General features: G+C 38.8%; 1 protein-coding gene and 1 long non-coding RNA gene across 3 annotated transcripts; both read right to left on the bottom strand.

The window, feature by feature from the left end:
• Positions 1-1,046: 1,046 nt before the first annotated feature.
• On the bottom strand, positions 1,047-6,116 carry LOC149019538 (uncharacterized). 2 transcript variants are annotated; one of them, XR_016173088.1, is made up of 6 exons: positions 5,816-6,116; positions 4,783-4,845; positions 4,635-4,682; positions 4,383-4,448; positions 3,935-3,997; positions 1,049-3,818 (listed from the first exon to the last, which is right to left on the bottom strand). It is a non-coding gene; the product is annotated as an uncharacterized LOC149019538 (long non-coding RNA). The 2 variants fall into 2 exon arrangements; XR_016173089.1 differs by lacking the exon at positions 4,635-4,682 and having other exon boundaries at positions 1,047-3,818.
• A 1,654-nt stretch (positions 6,117-7,770) lies between these two features.
• LOC149019537 (putative beta-D-xylosidase 2) lies at positions 7,771-11,603 on the bottom strand. The gene is made up of 5 exons (XM_089153531.1): positions 10,936-11,603; positions 10,302-10,589; positions 9,952-10,219; positions 9,117-9,884; positions 7,771-8,596 (listed from the first exon to the last, which is right to left on the bottom strand). Exons 1-5 carry the CDS (start codon positions 11,377-11,379, stop codon positions 7,995-7,997), a joined length of 2,370 nt encoding a protein of 789 aa, XP_089009657.1. The 5' UTR covers positions 11,380-11,603; the 3' UTR covers positions 7,771-7,994.
• Positions 11,604-23,714: the final 12,111 nt, after the last annotated feature.

Raw genomic sequence — 23,714 nt, 5'->3', positions numbered from 1 at the left:
TACGTCTTGAGTTTGACTCTTTATAAATCTTAGGGCCATTCACTGATGGTGTTTAGTGTTATCTACCATTTTCGGTGAAAGTTGAACAGTTCTTATTCAATTCTAGTATCACACGGTTTGTATGATTATATAATAAATATGAACTCGTGAGAATGCCCAGACTAAAGATGTAGATGTCACTCTAACACCCCCAAAAAAAAAAAAAAAAAACTCAAGTGATTGACTCTCCTAGTTTGTTCACCTAATAATTTATGGAGCAAATGCAAATTTTGAATCAATACATCTCATTCTCACATGAAAAGTCAAATTCTTTATTCATATTCTAGGTCAACTTGTCTTTTTTTTTTGGGTTTCATTTTAAATTTCTTGAACATTTTAATAACTATATTTGGATTATTTAACTCATTTATGATGTAGAATATCTACTTTATCATTGGTGGGGCTTTGTCTATTTACTTATTTTATGAATAGATGTGGTTTTCAAGTTTTAAATTAAGACTCAAATTTAGCTGTACAACTGAAACAGCTTGAATGGTAGAAGCTGTGAGGCATGATCCAAGTTATCTTGCTCTTCAAGACCTGCATTTTTCAAGCAAGGTTCATGATTAAAGTCAATTATTCTGAAATATGAGCTCCTCTTTTCCTCTATGATGTCAGTTCTTACATATAATTCCTAAATGATACAAACTAATATTCTTAGGACACCCATGATTTTAATTTAATACAATCACAAAATTGATTAAAATAAAAACCAAATCTAAAATATTCTTCTTAATTAAATTTAATCTTTAAGCACATGCCTCCCAAATTAACCCACTATTTCACCATAATGATGTATTTTTATTAGGCTTCCATTGCACATGGTTAACAGCCCATTACCATATCAGAACAGTTCCAAAACAAATTAGTTATCAAAAAGTGGAATGTGAACCTGAAAAATTCTAAAATAGTTTCTAAGTGGATCAAGAGAGAAAAGTACATAATTTGAATCTCTGCAATTCATTATTTAGTTAGATTTGAATTGGAATTGGTTGGTTAGTTGGCTAAACGTTCTCCCTAATCAGAACTTCCAACAAAAGTCTGTTAACTAAAGAAATTCTATCACAAGGCTCCAACCATGCATTGCAGGATGAACATGTGATTGCTGAGACAAGGTGATCAGTGGGACCATGTCTTTTGGAATTAAAAATTTTGAATTCTGATTTGTTTTCATTGCTCAATTATGTTCAGGTTGTTAGAGGGCTTTGATCATCATCTTAAGGTTCTAATACTTTTTGTTGCTGCAATAATCCTGTTCGACTGAATGAATCAGTGAACCTGTAAGAACGTGTTCGACCGGGTTGCTCGAGTAATGCCTCTGACGATCAAGTTAGCAAGAAGCAGGGCTTTAGGAATAAGAAAACTTAATCTAGCCCAGTGATGCTTTGGAGAATAACTCAAGAATACTTACTTTCCGGTGAAGAGAGCGTAAGTATTTATAGATTACAGATTACCTCATCCACGTAATAATAGAGTTTGAATGGAACTTTGCTTGTTTGAGAGAGTTTTATTTGGTTTTCAGTTGTATAATCCAATCTGAACTCCAAGGTCGACTTGAGTCTTTCATTACGATTGATCTTCTTCCTCGGTTCTTTAAGGAGGGTAGTTATAACTTAGACTTTGTTTATCATTTCGGAATTTCTTGATTTGCATACAGTTCGACCAAGGGTTTGACCGCTGGTCAATCTGGTTCGCTCTTGCTTGAATCCATCTAAGTAATTAGAAACCATTCACATCACTTCTCACTCCATTTTGAGGGGTTGATTAGTTGGCAAGAGTTCAAATTCCCTCGGGACTAAGGGCGTGATCTCACTTTATATTTAAATTATATATAACAGCTACCCCTTTGAAGAAGATCATTTTTAGTCTTTGTTGGACAATACAACGTATGAGTTCTAGACTTTGAACCACAACAAAAAAATCAACAAGAAAAGAAGAAAAACAAAGAGCTCGATGAGCTATACCAAGAGCTGTAATCTTACTAGAGAATCCAACAACCTATGAACACCATGAATCTCACAACAGAGAGCCTAAAAGGCTAAAACCACGCTCAATGAACTATATCAAAACCTGTAATCTTACAAGAAAATGTGAATACAATGAATCTCACACCAGAGATCCTAAACCATGAATAAAAACTGCAAGATTGCGGCTACAAATCAAGGGTTACAACTTAGAGAAGAGGAAGAAGAACACAAAACCCTATCCCAGACAGCCAAAAACCCTAAAAACTTTGCAACACTCGACTCAGAAAAATAACATATACACCCGGTTTCAAAAGTACAAATAAAATGACACTGGTATAAGCCGGAGTGAACCATCAGTTCTTTGAACCAAATAAGCTGCTGCCTTTTGAAGGGGTATTTACATATTAATCCCTCACAACTATGCTTGTGCTATATGTTCAATATTTAACTTAGAAGCAAGCTTTGTTTGACAGGTTCAAACATGGAGTAGATTTTTATAATGGTTTCCTTTTTCTTTTTCCTCCTCTCTGTTATATATATATATGATCCCAATCTCTAGACATGTTTCCTGTGAAGGAAGCAAAGTGGAAAGGACTTTTAAAGATTCTTTCTCTATTTATATCTACCATAAGATAAATAAATTGTATTAGAGTGAAAGTGCAACATAGGATACATGATTGGCTGTGATTTGTCACAAGTAGCTATATAGTTATTGTTCAAATGAAAGAAGTTTTCATTTGGATTAGGGAGGGGGGGGGTCAATCATCATCTAAGCTTCTAATACTTCTCACTCTAATTGTATTAGAGTTAAAAAGTTGGTTTATTTGCATAGCTTAAGAAGATCATCTTTAAACGTTGTCGGACTAGACAACCTATGAATTCTAGACTTTGAATCGCAATGAAGAAATCAACAAGAAAAGAAGAAAAACAAGAGATACAATCACGGAATTCAGCCAAAATCAAAACCATGTCTCCGGAGGTCATCATTGAGCTCAATGCACCTTACCAATAGATATAATCTAACAAGAAAATCCAACAACCTGTAAACACAATGAATCTCACGCCAGAGATCCTAAAACCAAAAAGAAAAAACCGCAAGATAACAAAAGAAGAACACAGAGCCCTAACCCAGACAGCAAAAAACCCTAGAAAGCATCGCAAGTTCGCAACACAAGGTCAAATAAAGTGATGCTGGTTCAATGGTGGTATAAGCCTGAGTGAACTATCAATTCTTTGAGCCAAATAAACTGCTGCCTTTTGAAGGGGAATTTAAAGATTAATCCCTCTTAATCTTCTATATGCCTTAAGTACTGTATGGTCAATATTTAACTTAGAAAGGAAGCTTTGTTTGACTAAGTTACACATGGAATAGAGTTTTATAATGGTTTCCTTTATATATGCTCCCAATCTCCAAACATGTTGCCTGTGAAGGAAGCAAAGTGGAAAGGATCTTTTTTCAGATTCTTTCTGATCTCTACCTACCTAACATAAATAAATTGTATTACAGTAACATTGCTTGGTTTGGGCTGCAAGTAACATGCCACTTTTGCATCCTTTTACTTTTCTCTGGTATTGGCAAAGGTACCCAGAGGATTGATTTTGATTTGATTCAACAGGTTAAGGGTGGAGATGGAAAAAAACCAAAATGAATTTCAAATGGAAGTCTACTTCTAATTCCAAATCAAATTAATTTGGTTTGATTTCTTATTCAGTGATAATCTCAATTAGAACTCTATCTTTCTCTCTCTGTCTCTCTTGAGAATGTCTTGGTAAGCACCATTACTTAGTGGCCTCAAAGATATCTCAGTCAGCCTGGAAGATAAGGTGAAAGAAGATCAGCATTAATTAACTGGTAGTTAAGTTAATTAGAGTAGATAGAGAGATAGAATATGATTAAAGATGCTTCCTTGACAAAGTTTTCAACTCACAAGGACATCTACTTCAGATGCACAGGCTGGTCTCCTAGGAGGGAGTTGCTGATGAGGCGTTTTCTGTGGAATTCCCAATTCAATCAAACCATCAATTCCCACCAAATATGATTTCATTGGTCCTAAAAGAGCCAACAACCCTTCCCGGATCCAGATCCTCTCCGTCCAAGCCTCTCGTCTGTTGGGTCCGTTTGATTGTAGATGCGCGATGCGTGGATAGAGAGGATGGTATCTGTTAAATGCAAGGGGGGAAAAGGGATCAGTTCAGTTTTCAAAAGGTGTGATTCTTCTTCTAACCGAAGTGATCCCGTTTCATCCTTTGCATCTAATGGTTGTCATCTTCTCCATCCATGTGTCGTCCATCCAATGGTCAGACGGACGAGAGGCTCCGAGGGAGAGGATCCGATTTGGGTTTGGGTTTGTAGTAGCCATGATGGTTAATGGGTACCTGCAACTTTGGACGTAGAGTCTCTACAGCTGCTTTTGACTTCTGATCCAGCCCAGCTCCCCCTTGCTGCCAAGCACAAGAATTCAGTCAAATTTCTTGAGAGAATTCAAAAAACCATTAACATATAAACTCCCAGCATCAAATGGGCCTCATTGTCAATTCCAAATCTTTAAGGGCTTCTGGAGCCTGCACCAGCCCATTAAGCTTTTTCTATTGGGTATAGGAACTATAGCTCAGTATCCTGTAAGCTACCTTCCCTAAGGCCCAATCTGCTGAATCAAAGAAGGCACGTTTATGATCCTGAACACAAGAACTCATAAGTTAAAAATGTTTCTCTTATGGCAAATGAGAAGAGAAGGGAAGAGGCGCCCAAGCTTCTAAACTAGTTAAAAAAGTTTACCTTTGAGATTAAGGGCTTCTTTTTGGGCACAAGTCCCCCATACTTTTCCCCAGGTGCTGCAGCCTGTATGAGAAGTATTTTAATTAAATAGAAACTACAAATTAGAGAAGTACTTGATCATCAAGTGATGTCAATGATCAAGCTCAGTCTATCATCAGAGGGTTGATCATTTGGTAATGACCAACATTTCTTAATGAAGAGGCCATAGGCTTGATGCTCTTTGTGCTATATGTATTAGTCACCACCCCCAACCGACAAATCGCCAGCTTGGTCAGTTTGGTTAGATCAAAGATAGTTAGGACAAAAGCTGGTTCGGGTCGCCCAAAGACCCTTGAGAATCATGCAGGATTTTCAAGCAGTGTCTCCTGGCATCAGAGCTTGATTTTGCTTGAGAACAGCACAGCTCCTAGCCGTCAAAGACCCAGATGCATTTTGGAGTCCAGAGCAAATCTTGACCGTTGAGTGAAGTGTTCATTCAACTGTCCAGATTTGATTTAGTTCTCAAAATGCATCTGGGTTGTGTGTAGCTCCCAAGCACAACAGAGCTGCCTTCTACCAGTCTTTGGTAGAAAAGAAGAGAACTGTGCAACTGCAAGGAAATTTTCTCTCTCCTTATCTTACAAGAGACAGACACCACATATGTTATGCATAGAAGATGCTAATTCAAGGGTGATAAGGTGACTGTGAGTGTGGGTCCCCCACGGCCTCAATCAAACCCACTGAAGTGAGAGGGATTGATGGGAGGGCAATGGAATCCAAGTTTTGGTAGGTCTCATTTGGGCTTTAGCTTCTACCTGGAATATCTTTAGCAGCCGGAAAAGAAATAGTGTACATGATTATTTCCTCTGAAATCCTCCTCCCAACCCCAAACACTTCACTTACCCTTCATTCTCTATTTCTTATTCTGAAAATGTAAAGACATGGACATTGATCTTCATGAAATTGAAACTTACATCATAACTCCTTAAACCTCATTTTCAACAAATTCAAAGAAACCCAGAAAAAAGGAAAGTAAGAAAAGAGAGAATCCTACCTGCTCCTGGGAAGCTAAACACTCTTTGCTACTGTTGCAACCGGCCATTTTCTCGCCCTCCTTAACCAGAGCACCACCTTCAACCACCAAGTAGAGACAGCGAGAAAGGGTGAGGAAAGGGGAGCAGAGGTTGAGATAGAGAGAGAGAGAGAGAGAGGGAGGGATAAGATTATAAGAATGTAGTTGGTTGAATGAGTTTGCAGCGCAAGAAATCCAAATTTCCCCCAAAGACCCACTAAATAGATGGACAAAAAGGGATTGCTAACAAACTAATTAACATGAACATGTAATGCCCTAACTAACTCACACACACTAACGAGCTGATCCACACAAATCAAAGAAAGAGAAAGAGAGAGAGAGAGATACTACCATTCAATACAACTTCTGTTACCGACATCTCTCTCTCTCTCTCTTCCCCCCTTGAGGTCCTACAAGCAGTCCCACCACAACAAGATAGTCAAGATAATAATACCACATAACGAAGCTCGTATTGGTAAGAGTGTCAATTTCAGAATAGGAACAAAACCAAACGATAGTATCTATACTGTCTTTGTTACTCATGTATTGGTAACGATGTTCAATTTAGAATAGAAACAAAAAAATAAAAATAAAAAATCCCACTTCTTTTTCTCATGGTTCTTCGTCCACGAATCTCCATTTGATGCTCCTAAGTGGATTTGCACCATCGAGAAACGAAAGAAGACTTCCATCTCCAAACTTAGCTCAGACGTAGCTCGCTTCTTTTTGGGTGTGAAGTAGTGTCAAACCAAAATACCCAACAAGTATTAGCTCTCCCTGATAAGGAGGTGATCCTGCCGCACCTTCCAGTAAGGCTACCTTGTTATGACTTTACTCCAATCACTACCTTCCTTAAACATAACCTAGGAATCAGATCTTCATTATCTAAACGAACCCAAAACACACAGTTGGGAAGTGATTCAATAATTAAACCTCCATGAATTGGCGTCGGGAAAAAATTCTAATTGGTCAATAAAAATATGTTTTCATGCCATTGTTTTTTTGTTTTTGCTTAGTTTAGCCATCTATTATGAAAGATAAAGAGGGCAAAGCAACCTTGTTTTGATTATCCTTTAACTTGATGTCCCTTACGGATTCAACTCAGATACACCACTATTCATATTCGATTACAGCGAAGAAAAACCGCACAACTCAATGGAAATTTACAGAAAATATTTGAATGTGAATCTTAAACTTTATTTGATATCTAATAATTATCTAATTCCATAAAGTATTCGACTAATTGCCGATTGTACATTTTCCGATTTCTGATTTCGGGTCGGAAATTACCGATTCAACCTATTAACTAGGTTTAACATACCTATTACTGGTTTAGGGTGAGTTCAACCTATTCACTGGGATCAACCAATTTAAACTTCAGTGAGTGTCAAAATGTTAACTAGTGAGATACTATTTAAAATTTAAACATATCATGTTTCTTTTTTAAAAACATAAAGAGTGAATCATTTTACCCTTAACAATATATCATCCAATCCAATAAGCAATTATCCGCTCCGATCCCAATTGCTTATTCAGCGGATACTAATATTTTCCAGTGAAAAACATCTACATTCGAACATCCTTAGATGAATACAAATGTGAATTAAGACGCAAATTTCAAGCATCCATTTACGGGTCTACAGATAAACGACTAGCATTTTAGGGAATTGAACCCTGTGGCCCATGGAGTATGTTTTCTGTGTTGAGCTCAAACCATGATGAATGGAATTCCAAAAATAAGTGACATGGGCTTGGCCCATTGTTGAGTTTTTCCCTAAGACTAGTAACTAGCTTATATTTTATTTTTTTTTCTTTCGAGAACTAGTAGCTTTTAGGCTAGAGGTGGAGACTATTGCATACACCACAAGAAATGTTGGACTCGTGACCTCTCCTCTCTAAGAGTTGTCATCATTGGTTTGTGTGGATAGATTTGTAGATATAAACTCTCTCTAGCAAACAATCTCTGCACTTCTCTTTGTTATAATTATAATAGATATAAATACACATGAGGCAGACATAAATTCCACCGTTTTTTCAGATTTCAAGAATGAAGTGGACAGCTCTCAGTTTCTGAGAGCATAATACAATAGTTGTAAAATTGTGACTGAATGCTTTCTTTACACATATTAATTAATATCGAAAATGACTTAAATTGCTCTTACTATGATTTGATCTCCCCGGAAGGCATAGCTTGGAGGGAGATGGAATGTGTAAGATCACCAATGTGAAAGTTATGTTGGCCCATTGGAATTCTTCTATGTCCATATTTATCCACAACACTCAGATACTTGCAGACCTGTATGTTCATACTGACCCTCTGTTGAGACCCAGCAGGAACATGAACTTTCTCAAATGCCACCAACTGTTTGTGAGGTTCCCAGTGACCCGCCGGTGGCTTCGAATACACGATCACGGTGTGAGTTCCGTCCTTCGACCCGGTATTCCTCACATCGACATTCACACCGACAGAGAGCCCAGCACATTTGGCATGTTTGACTCTTATAGACTTCCCTGAGAAGGCAGTGCCATTAGAGCTATGGCCGCCACCGTAGAGAACTGAGAGCTCCGTTGGAGCATCCGCAATGGTGTGCGCAAAATTGGTATAACTCAATCCATGCCCAAAGGGATACACAACTGGGCCTTTGTAGAACCTATAGGTCCTCCCTGGGTAACCACTTGCCGCGTCAGGCCGCATGGCCATCGTCGTCATTGGTAGATTGGCCACGTAGCCCTGTGGATACCATGTCATCGGTAGCTTGCCTCCTGATAATGAATATGCACCATAATATTAATCTACAATAAGTTTTTTCGAATCCTCGAAGGATTGCCCAATTGGCAAAACACCAATACCTCATGATATCAAAGTTCAATTATCCTTAGCTTATCAATTCTCTTTGGCTTGAAATTAGGATTTTGACATGGACATGGGGTCTAAGGACCTTATCACTTGGAAAAAGATTACATCTCTCACAAGACTCCCAACCCTTCAATTGGCAGGACGGGGATAAGATTCCCTTCCTGTCATTATAGCCGTCGAATGTGACTTGTCAAATTATACACTCAGTATCATTAAATGTTTTCGAGAGGGGTTAGATTTCTTTCTCTTATCATTGAATCCAGATTCTCTCTGTTCACATGTGGACGACGAAGAAGAAGAAGATTACAACCATTGAATTGAAAAGAGTCACATCTTTTGAAAGATGTGGTTTCCACTTTCCTATCCAACGGTTGAAATGTTATCTTATCATGTTTAACTAAATTAGTTATGTGGCAATCAGCTTACCTGGATTGGTGGTTCCAAACAACACATCAGCAATCGCCATCCCTCCAGCTTGGCCAGGGTACCCCACCCAGAGGATGGCAGTGACACGAGGATCATTCTGCGCGAATGATACATCAACGGGTCCACCACTCATCAACACCAGCACTGTGGGGCCCTTGGAAGCCATAGCCACACTAGAAATCAGCTCTTGCTGACGTCCTGGTAAGAGTAACCCATCCCTGTCCTTAAACTCAGCCTCGATGGTCTGGTCCAGTCCCATTACTAACACCGTCGCGTCCGAATGACGCGCCGCCGCCTGGGCCCTGGCAAACAGCTCGTCGCTATTGCATGCTACCCCGTCCCTACATCCCAGCTGATGGACGGTCGTAGCGTATCTCCCAATTCCCTGTAGTGGTGTAGTATATCCACATGCTACACCGGCGTAGTTCCCTATCATGGTTACCGTCACATCCGAGTTAGGGCCAATCACGGCGATTTTTCGGTGGCTGAGCGTAGATAATGGTAGCGATGGTCCTTCGTTCTTCAAGAGCACAATGCCTTGTCGAGCGGCTTCGAGGGCGAGTTCTTGGTTAGCCGGTGAGCACACATCCATCGGACCAAGGTTCCCAAATGGCTGAACCGCTGGATCTCCATCGTACATTCCTAACCTCATCTGCACGGCCAGGGTATTAGCCAACGCGCCGTTCACATCCAACTCGCTGAGTTTCCCTGTTCTCACGGCTTCCTCCGCGTGTGTAGTCATGAAGATTCCACATTCTAAATCCAAACCTGCAAATCAAAATCTGAAATTAGAAAAATGGATTCAAAAACAGCAAAGGATATAACTCGAATTCACCTGCTTTAATGGCGGCAGCAGCTGCGTCTTCAGGTGTGGGGGTGTAATGTTGAGTGTCATATAAAACTCCAACTGAATTGCAATCTGAAACGATGTACCCGTTCAGATTCCACCGACCACGAATGGTTTCGCGAAGGAGTTTTGGGTCGGCGCAAGTGGGGATTCCATTAACCTGATTGTAAGAACACATCACACTCGCCACTTTCCCTTCCATCACACATGCCTTGAATGGGACATCAAACGTTTCTTTCAAGTCTTGCTTGCTTACCTGTTCACTTACTTTTAAGATCAATCACCAGTAATAAAAAGCAAACCCTAGACATTTATCAACGAACGAGAGATATGCATACTTGAGCATTGAAGTGGTAGCGATCGACGCCCATCCAGTTGTCGACGTCGTAGGCGGTGTAGTGTTTACAGCAGGCGGCAACCTTCAACCTGCTACCGTCGGGCCCGGTCGATTCCTGCAGTCCCTTGACGTAGCTGACTGCATATTTAGAAGCTAAAACCGGATCTTCACCGGGAGTCTCCTGTCCCCGGCCCCACCTTGGGTCTCTGAAAATGTTTACATTGGGGCTCCAATAATTCAGACCTGCCATTCCTCCATTGTACATCGCCCTCGCTTCTGTAGAGACTACCTGTAACAATCACCGTCACATCACATCACCGTCACTTATTCCCAACAAATATCAGACAAAATATCTTTGGCTGTTCTTCTTCGTAGTAGCTAGTAGCTAATTTCTACGACCCTAATAAATAAAAACAGTAGATAAGGCATGCTTTGGGCCCCACAAAACCTTCAGTTGAAGGTGAAGCAAACAATGACATTTTATGTCACATCGATCATATAAAACAATAGTTCCTCTGATTTACATGACGGCCACATTCTTGATTGAGTGGTGTTCACTCGTACATTAAAGATGATCTGAGATTACATTACATAAAAGCTAACAAAAAAGGAGATTGGGTTGTGAATAATCTCACCCGTCCGATTTGTTCCCATAAAGAGGCATTGAAAGAAGCAGCGGTGGTGATGACTTGTGGGAAACTAGTGGCAGCAGGGAAGCTTCCGCCAAATCTAACACCGGGGCTTCCGGCAACACCGTGAAGCGCCTCCGACCACCACTCGTACCCACTGATGCCGAGTCTAGGCACCGCTGCGGCTGAGTCGACTAGGAGTCCGATCTTCTCCTGCAATGTCAGCCGTCCGATGAGGTCATTCACACGTGCCGGTATCGGTAGAGACACTTGGCAAAAAGGTAGGGTGTTCGTATTAGCATTACTTGGATCGCAAGCGAAGGAAGGAACTGCTTCTCCAGTGTGAAAGAGTGAAAAGCAGAGGAGATTCACTGGAAACAAGACAAGATAGATGACTGAGGAAGAAGATGAAGAAGAAGAAGTGGGTTTGTCTCTGAAGGCCCTTCTCATTTTTCAGATAAAGAAGAGATTCTCTTCTCTGGGTCGAGCTTGTGTGTCTGAGCAAGTGGCAGAGATGAGGATATATATAGAGATACGAACACACACGCATCAGGGGAAGATGAAATGCTGTTGAAGAGATATGAAAGTCGCAAGTAGAGAAAGAAAGAATCTATGCATGAATGTGTTTGTGTGAGTGAACTACAGAGTAGTGAGTAGAAGAAAATCGCGGACGATCTTGCGACTTTAAGCCAAGGGAGAGGCACTTATAGAATTTTTGGACAAGTGGGACCTATGGCGGTGGAAAAAAGAGGTTATTTTAGGATGCAAGTTGCAATTTTATGTTTTCGTAAGGCCGTGGGGTCCACATCCCATGAGAGGGTAATGGTAGAAACCTGTCGCCCTCGTTACTCACCCACTCTTTCACACACTGAGTCACTCTCTCTCTCTCTTTTGTGCCAGAAAAAACTAGTGAAGTAATTAATTGAAGTCCAAATTTTGACTTAGAAAAGAGATTAATTGAAGTACAAATGAGGATTGAAGACCCCTCGTTCAAGGGCTTTCTGTGTTTGGGCACTTTTTCTTTGTTCTATAGTTGAGTAAAGGCCAGATCTTAATGGATACCCCACAAGCAAGGCTTTGAAGTACAGAAATCGGATTTGAAAACCAGCTGATTGAATCAGGGAATCGGCCGAGTCCTAACCAAATCTTTACATCAAAAAACGAACCAAACGCACCTTCGACTCCACTTGTGTATAGTTAATTAGTTGGTGCCGTAAATAGATCGTAAAGGTGAAAACTGAGAAAGGCAGAATAACTTGTTCGAAGCTCACACGGTTACACACTTACACCTTAAGCACCCCACCGTCAGCCTTTTGTGTTTGTCTGCTTTTCCTTTTTGGATTCTTATCTTGTGCTTTTTACTCCTTCCATTATCTGGGAGGCTGGGCCCTTTGGACCCTAGGCCCATGAGCCTTTTAATGGGCGATCTTTTGCAAGCCTGATCTTAAGCTATGTGATCAGGACAAAAAGTTGTGATTTTATTTAATTAATTAATTATTTATCCTATATAAATGGAGGCAAGCACAAATATGTGGAACAAAAACAGAGGGTAGGGAGGAGCCCGATGTAAATTTTATTTTAATTAATTTACAAAAAAATAATTCTTACTTTTGGGATAATTATTATTATTTTCCTGTATTATTACTTAATTACTAAAAGTACTCTATTCTTTATGAAATTATCGTTGTCTCTTTCAGTTCTAACGGTGTTATGTTTAATTTCAATTTTGCCCTTCTAGAATTAAGAAACCAAAAGGACATTATTTTCCTCATTTAGAACGAAAAAATTTTATGAAATACCAATTTTACGCTTGTATTATTATCATTTTAAATTCACACACTAACAAAAAAAATTCTATCAATAATAAAAACTTCTTAAATTTGATAACGTCAAATTAGAAAAGTAAATAAATAAAAATTGATTGGAAGTAAGAACTTTCTAAGATTTGATAATGTCAAATTAAAAAGTAAATAAGTAAAAGGTAAAATATAAAAAATTACTATTTTTTTTTTATTTCCTTATATTTTGAAAATGAGATTTTTTTTTTTTCTTTCTTTCTTTATTTTGATTAGAGAATAAGATTGTCTAATTATACTATTTTTTTCTTAATTACTAAGAGTAGTAGTATAATTTAATATAAAATGTAAGTACCTAAAATTTCAATGTTATTTTGAATTTTAGACAAATCAAAGATGTCATATTATCACTTAACTAACAAAACTTAATGGGGGCATCAGTAAATACGGAAAAATCTAAGATTAGATCAGTAATTTTAGAAAGTGTAAGAGATAAAACAATAATTAAACAATAGTACATTAATTATTCCTAAAAAATAATTATCTACCCTCACTTGGGCGACTTCCTTATATAAAGTTCTGTCCAAAACTTAATAAAAAAAAAAAAGTAGGGCCCATCACTTTATCTCTTCGGAGTTTGGGTGGGTTCTGAAATAAATATGTAGGGAGGAAGTTCTTTTTAAGACTACCCAATCCTTTTATAAGTCTGTATCTGATTGGACAAAACATTATAAGAAAAAGGTGGTCCCGCCTACACTGATGACGTGGATATTTAATGATCCTTTATTCCTTTTTGAAGATTAGGGCAGAAATTGACCGATTTAGAAATTCTTTGTGGGCAGAAACCGAGTTAGATTTGGAATTAATGGAAATCGGCTGGTAACAGCAGATATGGATGATCAGAGAGAGAGAGAGATGAGGATGAGCTGTAACTTACAAGGCAAGAATGTTTCTTGGCAAGTTGAGAAGAAAGACAAAAGCCCACTTGGATGGAGAGATTTTTGGTGGTGGACCCACCAAAGCCTAGATTACCGAAAGTCTTGGATGAGGTTCATTAAATTAAATTAAATGATAAAGATTTAATCTTGGATTAGAAATTTTGAACAGAATATTTGTTTACTATATACATATATACTCTTATCTTTGTTTAACATTATCCATTTTCCTCATACATCTCACTACAAAATGCGTTTAACTTTACTTTTACCTTTTAATAAAAAAAAGTAGGTAGGCCTCATTTGTTCAATAACAATCCCATCGAATAGATTTTGGTTACATTGAAGGTGCCCAAGTGTAGGAGGCTATAAATGTACACTTTGGTAGTCATTTTAATTCATGCATGAGGTACTGGGTCACACTCAAGGGTGGGTTGGACTTCAGTGTCACACATTAAATGTGCAGCACTGAGCTGCGTATGGTTGAGGTTGAAATCTCAACCACTCATTAATTGAAAAAGTAAAATAAAAAAAATGCAAATCAGATGGTCAAAATTCACCCTTAACCATCCGAATCATACGCAGCTTAGTGCTGCACATTAATTGCGCAACACTAAGCTCCATCCTTCAAGGATAAAAGCTAAGATTTTGGAAGGGAGTCGGAGGAAAAGTATTGATATGCACGTAAAACACAATGATTTTTTTACCTATTATTTTTTTCATGATAATTTTTTTTTTCAATCGAAAGACTAAGTACTAATATATTTGACACATAAAAACAGTTCTAAAGATCAATGCAGGATTGGTAGAATGGTAAAGACTCATACTTCTTAGTAAAGATGAGGTTGTGTATTCGAACCTTTCAACGGCATATGACATATCCCCTAAAACTCTCCCAAACAAAGTTACTTAAGTAAAATATCGAATCTTTACTTTTCTAAAGAGAAACTTAAAAGTAACTAATCTTGTAATTTTCCTAAAAACCCTTTTAAGAAACCGAAGTGAAATGTATCAAAGGCACTTTTCCCATGTGTTACTTACAAACCTGATAATCTATTGACTCTGATTTTTTATGAGAAGTTCATGCACCAAAAATTTTCCAACATTATAAAGCAAGATTCACTCTCTCCTTGGGTGTGTGTGGTTGCACGTTTGTTGTTGAAACTCTTTCATTTTCACTTTTGACTGACTGCGTATGCACAGTATTCCTTCCAAGTTGAAATTGTGAAACTTATGATTGAAGAATTCTACCCAACACCAAAAAAAAGCTTAACATCGAAGGCATGGAGTTCAAGACAAGCTATACTTATGTCACCAGCTTATCAAGGCACTGACTGATTTGAATATACAATAATTGCAGTCCTTCCAGCCCTTCTATTATTACCTTTGGTCTAATCTCTTTCTTTGTGGGTATCATTAAACACCATAAGATCATTAACCATCTAAATATCCAATACTTTCCAACACTGATGTGAATACAACATAATGTGCTTCTTTATCTTCACTACCTAATTATAATATAGTGTAATGATTTCACCAAAATCACCACTACTTTTATCTTCCTTTTCCCCCAATTTGGCTTTGGTTTATCTTGGTTTATCTACTTCAGAAAGCATTTGTTTGCACTTTACATGTAGATCAAGGATAAGGGTTTCGATCAATTTACATCTTTTATTGATTCTAGATCATCTGCCCACATAGAGAATAAAATTTTCAACTCACTTAGATTCATGATCAATCTAAAAATAGCAATCTTATATCGAATCGGAGACGGAAATCTAATCAGTTACATATTCTTTTTCGGTAGAAAACTCTTACATTTTCAAAATTTCCGTAAAAAATATGATTCTGCATTCAAATTGGGATAACAACGATAACAATAAGCCTTGTCCCAACTAAATGGGACCAGCTATATAGATTCTTACCTTCCAATCAATTCTGTTTGAAGTCATGCTAGATATAAGACCTAAGTTATGCATATCATTTCTCATCACTTCTCTTATGGTCATCTTAGATCTACCCTTAACTCTTCTAATTCCTTCAATCTGGATTATATCACTTTTCTAAACATGGGCATTTATAGGTCTCCGTTGAACGTGGTCGTGCCATCTTAAACAATTTTCTTGAAGTTTATCACTTATGGAAACAACTCCCAAGCCAACTCTAATATGATCATTCTTTTTCTATCATTCCTAGTTTTGTCACTCATCCATCTTAATGTCCTCATTTCTACTACACTAATTTTATCCATATGATTCTTTTATATAGTCCAACACTCTACATTGTACCTCATATCTGATCGAACAATGGTTCAATAAAATTTTTCTTTAAGCTTTAATGATACACCAATCACACAAGACCCCAGACGCAATATAACATAAATCTAACCATATGTGTCGAAAAAATTACTTCCAAGTAGGTAAAGGATCAGGACTTATGTCCAACATTTTTCACTTTAATGGGCATTTAAACGGATAGAAATTAAGAGACTTTAATGGTGGAAAAAACTGGTTCCCTGAACCGTCAAAATAGACCTTATGAGATGGTGCTGAGTCTTTCAAAACATGATAACCTCAACCAAACACAGATATTGATTGAGCTGATGTGTTCCCCAATTGAGTTATGCATATAAGGATAACTAACCAACCATTTGATGTCTCTCTCAAGTTGAGTTATGGAAAAGGACAGAAGCAACAATGAACGATCTTATATAGGAATCCAAGGTGTAGTGATTGCTCTCAAGAAGTAGCTTTCCCAAAAACATAACAGCAAAGATAAAGAGTAGTTGCAGTCGTTAAATCTTTCTTGATTTCATCAGCATTCCTCTCAGCCCCCACCTCCCACCACCTCCCCACTTTTGGCCTTAATATTTTTCTTTCTTGGAGAAAAAAAAACCCAGGGATACTAAATATGAAAGAGAGTTCTTTTATCTCTAACTATAATGAATGATGTTACTGGCCACCTAACCTCTCCTTTACATGCTGGTAATTACCTGATTGGAGATGATTCAGAGTTAAACTGCTTTCTTTGACAAAATGTTCTTTTCCAGTTTCTCTCTGAAATTATCCACCTGCCATGACTTTGGTTATGAGCTCCTGCTGCATCCACTCATGTTTCACTAAATAAAAAGACGTGTCAATGCAGTTTCATGTAAATCTACTCAACAATGCTTCACCATCAAAACATGTTTTTGCAGTCTTCAGATATAATATTTGAGTTAGGTACACTTAAATCACAACAACTGTAATACAACTGCAGCAGCTTCAGAGAGAAGGAAAGCAGCAGCCCATGTGTGATTCTGGGACCCAAGGGAACTTGCGTAATATATCAGGAAAAAAAATGTGAATTGCTTTCAGGAAAATTATTCTCTGAAAACATAATTAAAAGAGTTGAAATTGAATGTCATTAAATCCTATACTATTGGAGGGTCCAATAGCAATAACTAAGGGTTACCAACTTAAGAACCAATCATTTGATCAGAATGAGAGGAATATAAATTGCATAAAGATGTGTATTTACTATTTAGAAATTACAAATGCAAACAACAATTTCTAGGAGTCAGCAAGCCAATATTGAACAAATGCATGGTTGCTGCTTTCCTTACTGCTTGAAATGCCAGAGATGTGTTAATAGACCCCTGCAACAGCTTCATGATTTCGAACCATACAAGCGATTAAATGTTGTATCTCAATATCAAATGAAATAAAAAGCAAGATATGATATAAGTAGTGCAAGCTGAGTAATTGCTTTTGTTGCATCAAACACTAAAAGTAGCACGGATTCTCTATCACAACAAATGGTTTATCAAGTTTGCCTGTCTTTACACCACAAGTTACAGTGCTGTCATATATGGTTGCTGGCAAGCTGGACTACTACCATATATTGGTACGGCAAAGGACCAAGTTGTGCCTTGCTGATTTTAAAAGAGCCTTATCATATGGTGTACAGCAAAGAAGCACACTATAAACCACATGGTTAAGAGAATTATTATCTATACAAAATAGTGAGACAGAATTCCATCTACTTACAATCAGATTCCATGGCTAAGACAAGAAAGGGGGAACGAAGTGACCAAGATGATCAATCATAGTATGATCATACATGGTCTGAGAGTGACCATAGGCCTAATTATTGGCTATCTTTATCTTGGAAAATCCATGGCTAATGCAACTTGCAAGACCTATAGTCTTTAGTACATGGTGCTAGCAATCTATGTAAAATTAATCCTCAAAACGTGGTTCAAAGGAGGCATACCTATGACCAGCATTCACTTTCATACATAAGCTCTATAATTCATACCAGATAAACAACTTGGTAAATAAATCATAGACAAACATTAGTAAGCTGTTTTATGTCTAAATCCAACTTGACCCATTTTTGGAGAAAAAAAGAAAAGAAAAGAAGAGCCATTTCCCTCCTCTGGTAGCTGACCTAACATCAAATCCCTTCCCTCTTAATTTTCAAATAGTCAAAACCTCCCTTGCTATGCATCAAACATAATAAATAAATAAAACCCAATTCCATGAAAGAAAACTGTAAACATTTTCATTTAAACCCCAAAATGTCCCCATCCCTAACCTCATAGAAGAGCATGAAAACATTACCACATTCACTCATCCCTAACCTCATAGGATAGGTAAAGAAACCCCTTCACCAAACTTCTTCTCCAAAAATCAAAACAGAACACATTTAAGTTCCCATCACCATCCCTTTCCAGTTTCACCTTTAGCCCTGCCACCAGCCATATGCCCAAACCCCACCACCACAACCAATGTTTCCACTCATAAGAAAGAAGAAAAAGAGAAAGAAAAAAAAGGGGGGGGGGGGCTTCCACGAATATATCTACACCAGCTTGCTGCTTCAACCAAAGCCTCCATCTCCATCCTCAAAGGATCTTGTATTTATTTATTTCCTATACCCCATTTTCTATTCTCTGTTTCCTTTAGTTAAACTCACTGAAACAACTGCCCCTGTTCCTAGGTTTCTGCCAAATCATTTCTGCAGAAGGAAAAAAGGGAACCACTAACATGGATGTCTATCTACAATCTTTAGGTTGCAGAAAACAGAGACATGAATGGAACTGTAGGATAAAACATCATGAACCTGGGAATAAAGATGCGAGGGACACTGTTGGGTTGTTGAATAGCTTTTAGTACAGAAGCTAGTGAGCCATCAGAGATTTGTTTGGTCATCCTTTGTGGTGCTGATTATAAAATCGACAAGAGGTTGCAGAAAGGATTCAACAAGCTGCACTACTTGGCCGTTACATGCAAACTTGGTACTGAGAAGGGCAGTTCCTAGTTATCTGTGTAAATTGGTGTATCATGAGCTGTTACCCTGACATCCTGTCTAAAGATTGCAACTTCCTTCGCCTATGAAATAGGATGGTTTAGAAACCCAAGTTCTATCATATGGACTTTGAAGCGAAGCCACAGGTCAAATTCATAAAAAATTAATCTTGTTAAATTTGCACCCAGGAAATATTAAGCTTGATATCAATTTGTTTTTCATTATGAAAGCAAGGGATGCCAGTGTTTTTATCTTGTGAACCCTAATCATCGAATTTCAGTTTTTCAAGCGGAAGTATCATAACTGATGATTGTAAGGAGAGATGCGGCAATATCCTGCACCAATATCAATGGTTTTGTTACTTCAAAGTAAAGAGTGGTGGGGATATCTTTCAGATATGACTGAGAAGGAGCTCTGATCTGAAAGGATTTTCATGGAGACTTGCATTACAAGTGGCAGTAGGGGCGAGGGAGGGCAATGGTGGCGGTCCTGGCAGGGGGAAAATAGAGCTAGGCAGGGAAGGGGATGGTGGTGGGAGGCTTTGTGTTTTGTCTTGGATTTGGAAAAAAGAAGGAGATCAATGTAGGAGGTATTTCTTCTCCCACCTCTATGAGGTTAGGAATGAGGGCATTTGAGGTTTAAATGAAAATGTTGACAATGAAGTCATCACTTAATTTCTTATGAACTGTGGAGGTTCTGTCTATTTTCAAACTAAGAAGGGGGACTTTGGCATTAGATCAACTACCAAGGAAGGAAAATGTCATTCACCCAATGCTAAGGGGGGGGGGGAGAAGGAAGCTCAGGCTCCATCTTATGGTCACATAGAATCTAGAATCAAAACAACAATCAAAATTCAAACTTCTAAACATGGGGAGATATAGGGTAGCATTTCATAGGCAATTGAAGAAATAAAGTGTCTGCTAACACATAGATACAGAATAGGACAAACCATTATAGAACAATCATGCAGTACAAAACAAATTTCATTGTGGTAGCATACTTTTGGAGCACAATATGCAAGAATCTCACTCATCTTCTCATCTATGTCAAGATGCAACACTAGCTAGTCATGATTCTGCTTTCATGCTGCCAAAGGCCCACAGATTAGTCTGTGATGATCATAGATTTAAAAAAAAGGACCCTGCTTGTAAGTTTTGCTTTTACAAACCATTGGGCCTATCAACTTCATATTTTGTACCTTCCTAAAACTCAGCCCATTTGTTCAAATTCTCCCCCCCCCCCCCCCATAGAGGTATATAAATGCAGGAATTAGCAATTGAGGTCCATATGCAATCAGATTATTTTGCAGAAAACTCCTATTTACTCCATAACTAAGCCTACTAGGTCCAAATTTAATTTCTTCCAAGTTTTCTTTTATCTTGCAATAAAATCCCTATTTATAACTTGGCTTAAACTTTACAATAAATGGAAAGTCTCAAGAATAGAAACTACTAAATGAACCTAAGCTACCAAATAAAAACTTCCTTTGAAAATCAAAATAGAAAATTCTAAAATAACAACAAACTGAAATTAGTAACTACCTAAGATTCTATTGCAATGAAATAGAATATGCTTTCTAAAACTAAACATAGAAACCAAATTATGGCAGCATTAACTCCACTTGATAGGTTCACAAAATCTTTTAGAAATCATCTCTAAATAAGGCAGATATTGGCTGTGACACTGTTCACATGAACAGTAATATAATAGTGCCATGGTCTTCTTTCTTCTTCTTTCATGTTTCTATTTGGAGTAGGGCTGCCTTATGTGTTGCTCCATCGAACCAACAAAAACTTGTCACATCATCAGACCAAGCTGCCTCTCACAGCAGTAGCATCCCACAACCTTGCTGGGCTAATTTTGATCAACATCAGCTGATCTGGGTATTACCAATCCAGTAATTATTTTTGGACCAGGATCATTCATTCTTGAACCTAATGCAAGCAGGTTCAAAAGGACTTGGGAAGGTTCAAATACTTTTGGGGTATAGAAATTGTTTAATCAAGAAAGGTGGTGGGGGGCCAGTTAGGAGAAGATGAAAGCCCGGAAGAGACAGAGTTGTAGAGGAGGAGAAGAATGCATAAGAAAGGGTATGGGGAGAAGAGGGCACACATAGAGCCTCTCAAACCATAATACTCATTCTTCCTGATCTACTAATTCATTTCAATTGTTGACTACATGTTTATCTACAATACCAAGGAAGGAAATAAAGCATCCTAATTTCTTCCTAAAATTTAATTTAAGATTAATTAAAAGGAACTCCATAAAATTCCCAAATAATAAATTCCAAGCATCCTCCTGAAGCAAAACATGGTTGGGAGCTGGTTCATCTTGATTTGGATACCCAATTAGGTCTGGGTCAATCCAAGGCAATATATCTGCATCGACCCATCAACTCCCTTGGTATTCAAAAAAACCCACCCACAAGTTTTGTAAAAATTAGAGTCCTACCATTTGATTGACATCCACAAATATCAACTCTGATGGGGTATGGTGATCCAAACTGTCTCATTGTAACATGTCACTATCTGCTGCTGGTCATTAGCAAACGTGGGCTTCACAATTGAAATTGGATCACCAATTAATTCTTCAACTGCAATCTGAAATTTCAGATTGATCATTGCTTTCATGGTCCACATTTTCTTCCTTATCTAATCCACCTTCTAAGGATTTGTATCATGATTGATGATATGATCTATTTCTTAACTGAATTGATGAGAATAGAAAAACTTACAGCAAGAAGATAAAGAAGAGAACAGAGTATTTCAGAAGCTTTAAGAAGGAGATAGAGGCAAAAGGGATAACATTTTCATTGTCTTTGCGATAGTTGATAATCTACTTTTTATACTAACATTCCTCATTCTGTGAAACCTAGGGATCTGAATTCATTCCCCAAAATGCCATTACCATGTGACCACATCTCTTCCCCTCATTCAGCATCTTCAATCAGACGAACAGGGGCTCTGATGATTCTCTGAGACCTTCTAGTAGGTTCTGTTGCCTTGCCTTTAGGCTACTCCTGCTCCCCTGCCATGTAGACATTCCCTTCTTTAACAGGGTACATATCATTACCACCCTCTAGAGAATTAACCTTGTCCTCAAGGTTAAAACCTGGAAACGATTTCTGTGCAGTTGCAATGTCTTCCCAAGTAGCGTCTTCCATCGGCAGTCCCTCCCACTGGATCAAAACTTGATGAACAAGATCGGGACCTCTCTTGACTTGTCGGGACTGTAAAATTGCTGTTGGGACGGGCTCAAGTGGCGGTAGTGGCATCAGTTTCAGACTAGCAGGGGGTGTTCCCACATGAGGCTTCAATAAGGAGATGTGAAATACAGGATGTATTTGTGATTCGGGAGGAAGCTCTACACGATAAGCCGCCTGCCCAACACGATCCTGGATTTGATAAGGTCCAAAAACCCTCCGAGAGAGTTTAGGATGCGGTCTGCGAGCTACAGTAGACTGGCGATAAGGTTGTAACTTCACATAAACCCAATCACCGATATCATATTCCTTCTCGTCGGTGCCGTCAGCAAATGTTTTCATGCGAGATTGTGCCTTGTGTAGATTAAGCTTCAATTCTGCTAATAGTTGATCGCGAGACACCAAAATGTCATCGATGGCTGCATTGGAAGAACTTTGAGGAAGATAGCGTATCAATGTAGGAGGGGGTCTTCCAACGGGGCTTGAAGGGGGCATGCGCAGCTGCGTGAAACGCGTGTTATACCGTACTCAGCCCGGGAAAGATGTTTTGACCACGTTGTGGATTCTCGGACACGAAACAACGAGGTACATCTCAAGCACCGATTCAAAACCGGATTGCCCGTCGGATTGAGGATGATATGCTGTACTATGTGCCAAAAGGTACCCGAAGTCGATGTAGCTCCTTCCAAAATCCACTCATGAGCAGAGGGTCCCATCGGACACAATCGAACGAGGAAGCCCATGTAATTTGAGAATTTCGCTAGCAAACACGTAGCGATCTTATAGCTGGTAAAACCGGTGCTAATGCAAAAAATGAGCGACTAGACAGCCGGCACGGCCACCATAATTGCCACTTGCCTTGTGAATTTGGAAGCCCCGTAATGAAATCAACCGTGATATCTTCCCATACCGGCGGGATTGGAAGTGGTTGAAAACCCGCGGGATGAGTGTGTAGAGACTTATCCGGCAAATTTCACATGCTGCCACATAATTTCTCACATCTTTGCGCATCCCCTTCCAGTAAGGTTAGCCCCTAACCGTTTCATTGTTCTCGGATAACCAGCGTGTCCACCTACGGAACGGAAACCATGGAGAAAAATTCTTTGAATCGAGAAGTAGTCGGCAGCACCAATCGATTTGATGAAAGAGCAGCCATCTCCCCGGTATTCGGCGACTGGCACGCCCGCAACGGTTGCAAATAAGTTGGAGATCCTCTGCTTGCTCTACTTCGATCGTAATTCGTCTAAGAATTTTGGTGACGGCATAGTTAACGAAATGGATTGGATTGCCATCGATGGGGCCGGAGAGAGAATCGGCCCCCCGGTTCTCCTTTCCCGGTTTATATGTGATGTCGAAATCAAATCCCAAGAGTCGAATCAACCATCTGTTGCTCGGGTGTGCGTATGATTTGTGAATTTAATTCCTTAAGACTCCTTTGATCCGTAAGGATGTGGAACACGACCCAAGAGGACGTCTCCACCGCCACGACTGAGTGATGGCCATCATCTCCCGGTGATACGTGGAAGTAGCCGGGCTCGGCGAGAGCTTTTCGAAATATGCCAC

The sequence above is a fragment of the Hakea prostrata genome, chromosome 4 (assembly GCF_041222555.1).
Source record: "Hakea prostrata isolate BN-2017 chromosome 4, UWA_Hpros_2, whole genome shotgun sequence".
Lineage (NCBI taxonomy): Eukaryota > Viridiplantae > Streptophyta > Magnoliopsida > Proteales > Proteaceae > Hakea > Hakea prostrata.
This window is presented reverse-complemented; position numbering and strand designations above follow the sequence as displayed.